The sequence below is a fragment of the Neolamprologus brichardi genome, chromosome 9 (genome assembly GCF_056152115.1).
Source record: "Neolamprologus brichardi isolate AB-2024 chromosome 9, ASM5615211v1, whole genome shotgun sequence".
NCBI classification, from domain to species: Eukaryota; Metazoa; Chordata; class Actinopteri; order Cichliformes; family Cichlidae; genus Neolamprologus; species Neolamprologus brichardi.
In genome coordinates, this window is record NC_142112.1 from 40,629,897 (window position 1) to 40,637,170 (window position 7,274).

Below are 7,274 nucleotides of genomic sequence, written 5' to 3' on the forward strand. Positions count from 1 at the left end.
GGAAATTTGAGCACATTAGCCCTGTTCTGAGATCTCTTCACTGGCTACCTTGTCAGGTTCGAGCAGAGTTTAAGGTCCTGCTGCTCACCTACAAGGCTTTAAACGGATCGGCACCTTCATACCTCTCCGACCTTTTACACCTTTATGTTCCATCTCGTGCTCTCCGATCTCAGGACTCTGGTCTTCTAAAGGTTCCTAGAGCCAGAACAAAGACAGTTGGAGTGCTTTTTCTTTTCATGCCCCGTTTCTGTGGAACAACCTCCCTCAAGATATTCGGCAGGCTGCTCTGTGGAGGTTTTTAAAACCAAGTTGAAGACACATTTGTTCACCCGATCCTACATGTCTTAATTCTGTGGCTTTTAGTTTTTACATTTTTATTGTTTTTAACTTGTATTGTGTCTTTTACCTGTATTGCTATGTATCACTCTTATTTTATTTATCTCTTTAGTTGTACAGCACTTTGTTTGAAAGCGCTTTATAAAGTTATTATTATTATTATTACAAGGTCCACATTTATGGGAACATCTGCTACAGATGTGGGAGAATATTTGATTTCTACTGTAGACAGAAGCCACGGGTGTGTTCAGTCAAACGTTTAGAATAAACTTTGGTCTATAAATGTGTTTCAGGATTTATTTTTAACTCCAACTGCTTATTTGTACTACGCTTTCATTTCAGAGTGCAATGAGAAATAAAAAGGATATTTTCAATAAAACTGTCACGATCCTGGGTCTGTGACTCAGTGTTTTCTGTTGTGTATTGTTAATCTTTGATTTCATGATGTATCTTTGTTTATCCTTATGTTTTGGTTCTGTGTTTTATTGTACCTCTAAGTTCAGTCTATGTATTTCCTGCTTTGTTGTGAAGGTCCGTGTCTCATGTCAGTGTGTTTAGTTTGCGTTTCCTGTCTCGTCTTGTCAGTCACTCCCAGCTGTGTCCTCCTTCTGTGTCTCATTCCCTCGTTATCCCTCTGTATATTTAAGCCTTGTGTTTGCCTCTGTTAGTTGCTGGTTCGTCTGCGTATCTCCCGCCGTCGCCTCAGGTTGTCTCTCCGTGTCTGGTTTGTTTCTATTAGTTTTCCCAGTTTAGGTTTCAGCTTAGTTTCCACGCTCACCTTTGCCATTTCTGTTTGTATCACCATGTGATGAATAAACTCACTTGCATGTGAGCTGCCTGCATAAAGGGTCCTTTAATAATTTACACACAGTTCGCAAACCGTGACAAAAACACTGGAGAAATTGGGCTGTTCTAAAACGTTTGATGGGTAGTGTATATATTTAGTTTATATATTTTCTTTATTTATATAGTTTGTTTTGTAGCAAAGTGTTACTTGGATGCTTCTTTATGTGCAATTTTGTTGCATTCTGAGCCTTAGAAATTTATTGGTGGTAGTGATGAACTGCTGTTATAATCATGTTAAATTCTGATAAATCAGACAATTACCTCTCCAGCTGTTGTTACAGTCTTTGTGTTTATCGGATCCTTATAGGATAAAAGATGACGACACCTAAACAAATCCTTCTGGGGATTTTGGAGAATTTGGAACGTGAAGACTTTAAAAAATTCAAGTGGCATCTGAAGACCGGGTCTGTAGAAGGTTTACCAGCAATCCCAGTGAGTAAACTGGAGAATGCAGAGAGGACGGATATAGTAGATCTGATGTTTGAGACCTACTCGATCAACACTTTTGAAGTCGCTAAAATCATTTTGGGGAGGATAAACAGGAATGATCTGTTGGAGAATTTAAATAAAACCATCCCAGAACCCAAAGGTAAGTCAGGGAATGACTAAACAAAAAACACAAACAATAAAAACATTAGTTAACATTACACAGGTGCCATTACCATCCATATAAATAATAAATCCAAAACACTTGCCAACACTTTCAGGAGTGAGAGACTGCAGAAAGCCAACAGTTTGTTTTATGCATCTGCACAAATAACCTCCTGTGTACACATGAATATCTGCTCTTTGGGTTGGTTTGATTAAAATGGGACCAGCAGCAGGTTTTCTGCCCATTTTACAGATTTTATTGTCCGATTGGTTTTAGAGCTGTTTTATCAACATAAATGAGGCGACAACAACAGTTTGGGACATGTCACAAATATGATCAAAGTGCTTTTTCTTAAATCTATTTACCAGTTGAAGGTAAAGAAAAAAAAATGGTTGCCATTTCTTTCTGCTGTTTGGAGACCCAAACAGAAAAATGCCCAGACAGTAAATGCTTTTTATTATGGTTGATAAACAGGACACAAAGGTGATTGGTCAAAAGTTGGAGGAAAGCCACAGTTCTCCTTATTTGACTGAAATCTCAGCTCACGTTTTTTCTTCTGCAGCTTTCTGGGAGATTCCACTTCAGCCTCCTGCTGGCAACGCTCCCGTTACCATGCTTCCTTTAGGCAGCATCATTAGAAGACATAGCTTACATTTACACTGCTATGCAGATGACACCCAGCTCTATCTGTCCATGAAGCCAGATAACACACACCAATGAGTTAAACTGCAGGAATGTCTTAAAGACATAAAGACTTGGATGGCCACTAACTTTCTGCTTCTTACTTCAGCTCAAACTGAGGTTATTGTACTCGGCCCTGAAAATCTTAGAAATATGGTATCTAACCAGATTCTTACTCTGGATGGCATTACCTTGAACTCCAGTAACGCTGTGAGGAACCTTGGAGTCATTTTTGACCAGGACATGTCCTTCAACGCACATATTAAACAAATATGTAAGACTGCGTTCTTCCATTTGTGCAACATCTCTAAAATTAGAAATATTCTGTCTAAGAGTGACGCTGAAAAACTAGTTCATGCATTTATTACTTCCAGGCTGGACGACTGTAATTCATTATTATCAGGATGTCCAAAAAACTCACTGAAAAGCCTTCAGCTAATCCAAAATGCTGCAGCAAGAGTCCTGACAGGGACTAGAAAGATAGAGCAGATTTCTCCTGTTTTGGCTTCCTGTTAAATCCAGAATTCAAAATCCTGCTCCTCACATACAAGGTCTTAAATAATCAGGCCCCATCTTATCTTAATGACCTTGTAGTACCATATCACCCTATTAGAGCACTTCGCTCTCGCTCTGCAGGCCTACTTGTTGTTCCTAGAGTATTTAAAAGTAGAATGGGAGGCAGAGCCTTCAGTTTTCAGGACCCAAAAAGATAGTTGGTTTTTGTCTGTTGTGTTATTGTAGGTTCTTTACCTTACAATATAAACCACATTGGGGTGACTGTTGTTGTTATAATTGAAATTCTTTCATTTATTCTACATATTTATTCATTACTGGCTCCATAGTGTTGTTTATGTAATATGTGAAATGTTGCTAGTATTGATTTGGTGCTGTATAAATAAACATAATTAAATCGAATGTGTCTCTATAAAACCTGCACTCAGTTATAACCCAAGTGTCAGGGCTCAATGGCTCATGAAAAGGACTCAAGCGCAGAACCAAAAACCGGAGGCTGAGTGACTTTTAACAGAAATATATTTTACTAGATTTCTTGATGGAGAAAGCTGAATCACGGCTAAATTCAACAGCAAGCGAGGTATTATGAGAAGTGCAGAGCTGAGGCCAGAACATAAGCTGAGGCAGGTCAAAGGAACAACAGGGGCAGAAACGGGCGGATAGAAACTATCCAGGATCACTGGAACAAAGGAGATAATAATCAGAGTGGGCCACAGTGTAGTGAATGAGTCCAAGATTTAAAAACTAAGAGGTGTTACGTGGCTGCAGGTGGAGATCAGCTGGAGGAGATGAATTAAATCTGGGTACAGAGTGAGATGTGGGTGCACAGGGAGGCAGGCAGGTGAGGAGGGCAGTTTGCAAGAGTGAGTTTTACCAGCAGCGGCAGGCCAGAATCCTGAGGCGTGACTTATGGCGAGAGTTGGAAGATATATCCAGGTGCCGACTAGGGAACAGGAAAAGAGGGTTACACGAAACAAGCTGAGGAGCACAAGACAAAATGTGAGGCAGAGAACTGACTGTGGTAAGCAGACAGTCTGGAGAAGGTTCATTGTGAGTGCTGCTCATAAATACTGCCGGAGTAATTGGCAACAGGTGAGGAGCAGTGAGGAGGGCTCCACCCAGGGGAGGAGAGCTGATGCTGTGGAAAGTTAGTCAGACTCACCTGGATCATGACACCAAGAGTCCAGTGAACTGAACACATAACCACAGTAACCAGAATGCAGTTTTCTCATTTGTGTCATTTGCTGTATCTTCATGCAGAGATTGTCCCTCAGTGTCAGCTCAAACTCAAGTCAAACCTGAAGCAGAAGTTCCAGTGTGTGCATGAGGGGATTTCTACAACAGGAAACCAGACCCTCCTGAATCAGATCTACACAGAGCTCTACATCACAGAGGGAGGGACTGCAGAGGTCAATGATGAACATGAGGTCAGACAGATTGAAACAGCAGCAACGAAACCAGACAGACCAGAATCAACCATCAGACAAGAAGACATCTTTAAACTCCCACCTGGAAGAGATAAACCAATCAGAACAGTGCTGACAATGGGAGTGGCTGGCATTGGGAAAACAGTCCTAACACAGAAGTTCACCCTGGACTGGGCTGAAGACAAAGCCAACCAGGACATCCAGTTCATGTTTCCATTCACTTTCAGAGAGCTGAATCTGCTGAAAGAGGAAAAGTTCAGCTTGGTGGGACTTGTTCATCACTTCTTTACTGAAACCGAAGAAGCAGGAATCTACAGCTTTGAAGACTTCCAGGTGTTGTTCATCTTAGATGGTCTGGATGAGTGTCGACCTCCTCTGGACTTCTACAAAACTACAATCCTGACTGACCCTAGAAAGTCCACCTCAGTGGATGTGCTGCTGATAAACCTCATCAGGGGGAAACTGCTTCCCTCTGCTCGCCTCTGGATAACCACACGACCTGCAGCAGCCAATCAGATCCCTCCTGACTGTGTTGGCATGGTGACAGAGGTCAGAGGGTTCACTGACCCACAGAAGGAGGAGTACTTCAGGAAGAGATTCAGAGATAAGAAGCAGGCCAGCAGCATCATCTCCCACATCAAGACATCACGAAGCCTCCACATCATGTGCCACATCCCAGTCTTCTGCTGGATCACTGCTACAGTTCTGGAGTTTGTCATGAAGAACAAAGAGAGCAAAAATCTGCCTAAGACTCTCACAGAGCTCTACCTACGCCTTGTGCTATTTCACCTAAAAACAAAGAACATCAAGTATGATGGAGGAGCTGAGACAGATTCATGCAGTAAGATGATTGATTCTTTGGGAAAACTGGCTTTTGATCAGCTGCAGAAAGGAAACCTGATCTTCTATAAATCAGACCTGACAGAGTGTGGCATCGATATCAGAGCAGCCTCAGTGTACTCAGGAGTGTTCACACAGATCTTTAAAGCTGATGAGTGCCACATGTTCAACAACGTTGTTTACTGTTTCGTCCATCTGAGCATTCAGGAGTTCTTTGCTGCTCTTCATGTCTATCTGACCTTCATCAACTCTGGAGTCAACCTGCTTAAGAAACAACCTCCTCTCTCTAAAAGTTTCCAGAAAACACTTACTGTAAATGACTTCTACCAGAGTGCTGTGGACAAAGCCTTAGAGAGTCCAAATGGACACCTGGACTTGTTCCTCCGCTTCCTCCTGGGTCTTTCACTGCAGACCAATCAGGATCTCCTATGCATGCTGACACAGACAGGAAGTAGCTCACAGACCAATCAGGAAACAGTCCAGTACATCAAGGAGAAGCTCGGCGACGATCTGTCTGCAGAGAAAAGCATCAACCTGCTCCACTGTCTGAATGAACTGAATGATCGTTCTCTAGTGAAGGAGATCCAACAGTACCTGAGATTAGGACGTCTCTCCACAGATCAACTGTCTCCTGCTCAGTGGTCGGCTCTGGTCTTCATCTTACTGTCATCAGATCTGGATGAGTTTGACCTGGAGAAATACTCTGGTTCAGAGAAGGCATTTTTGAAGCTGCTGCCAGTGGTCAAAGCCTCCAAGAAAGTGCTGTAAGTGAATCTATGAACAAATATGTTTAATAATGCTAGATGAATAAAATAATATGTCTGCATTGTTATTCTTCCTCAGGCTGAGAGGTTGTGATCTCTCAAGAAGAATCTTTGAAGCTTTGTCTGAAATTCTCAGCTCCCCATCCAATCATCTGAGAGAGCTGGAGCTGAGCTGGAACTACCTGCAGGATCCAGAATTGGATTTGCTGTGTGTTGGACTAAAGAGTCCTAACTGTAAACTTGAAACTCTCAGGTAAGGATACAGACTTTTTGACACTTTTTGACTCTTAAATTTGTAAATTTATCTTGATGCGGACGTTCAAAGTCAGCACAATTTTCCTTTGAAGCTCCTGAGTTTATATTTCTGACTGTCAGGTTGTCTGGACAGATGTTTTTATTTTATTTTTTTACTTGTCCCTAAAGTCAGAACTAAACCCACATGTAGATAACTTTCTGTTACTGGAGCAGCCTTCCTGAAGACAGCAGTGTGTTTTCATGCTTTTAAAGCCAAACTCACCTTTCTGACCTGGCTTTCATTTATTATCCAATTTTTATTTGTTTATTATATTTTTATTTCTACTGTTTAACTACTGCTCACATCTTTTATCCTCCTTTTTAATTGTTCATTTCTTTTTACCCAGTGTTTCTATATTGCACTTTGTATTTGTCATCTAGATTTATCATGCACTACTTTGCTCATTTATTGTTTGGTTTTAATGTTATTAAATTCTGGTTCTTTTGGTATTGTTTAAGGCCAAAAAGACACGGCTCAAAAGTGGTCTTTTTACTTTAAAAAATGATCTTTATTTTACATATCCGGTAGGGGTGCAACGATACACTAAATTCACGGTTTGGTTTGGTTCGATACTTTGGTGTCACAGTTCGATATTTTTCGATACAAAAAAACCGTTCATGCTTTTTTAATTTGTAATTTATTAAAATTATAAATATATATTTTAACTCAAAAGTACAGTTTTTAAATTTAATGTTGCTGAAACAACAAAGTAATAAAAAATAAATCTGTCTGATGGAGAAATCACTCATCTTTGGAAAAGAGAGTTTATTACAGAGAAATGTCTCTTTCCAAAATAAAAGCTCTACTATACGCTTCTTCTGGGCTATATTCTCAGCAGCATATTAAACATATCAGGTCCCCATAAGGAGAATCATGTGCTAACGGCTGTCTAAATGACTCGGGTAAAGTTTGTAGCATGCTGCTTGTTGTTTTTGTCTGCTTCCACTTCTCTTTGCACGAGGATGATGTCGGAGTAAATG

At 40.7% G+C, this 7,274-nt stretch overlaps 1 protein-coding gene across 1 annotated transcript; it reads left to right on the plus strand.

Moving 5' to 3' along the window:
* Nucleotides 1–1,497: 1,497 nt before the first annotated feature.
* Nucleotides 1,498–6,256, plus strand: LOC148101681 (protein NLRC3-like). Its single transcript, XM_087846689.1, has 3 exons — nucleotides 1,498–1,771; nucleotides 4,229–5,999; nucleotides 6,079–6,256. The coding sequence occupies exons 1-3, from the start codon at nucleotides 1,498–1,500 to the stop codon at nucleotides 6,254–6,256; spliced, it is 2,223 nt and encodes a 740-aa protein (XP_087702815.1).
* The last annotated feature ends 1,018 nt before the right edge of the window (nucleotides 6,257–7,274 follow it).

What these genes read in the sequence shown, in the direction of transcription:
- LOC148101681 (XM_087846689.1), top strand. Translation starts at nt 1,498, where the DNA reads ATGACGACACCTAAACAAATCCTTCTGGGGATTTTGGAGAATTTGGAA. An exon ending in AACCATCCCAGAACCCAAAG is followed by an intron (nt 1,772 to 4,228) that starts GTAAGTCAGGGA and finishes ATCTTCATGCAG; the next exon opens with AGATTGTCCCTCAGTGTCAG. An exon ending in AAAGCCTCCAAGAAAGTGCT is followed by an intron (nt 6,000 to 6,078) that starts GTAAGTGAATCT and finishes ATTCTTCCTCAG; the next exon opens with GCTGAGAGGTTGTGATCTCT.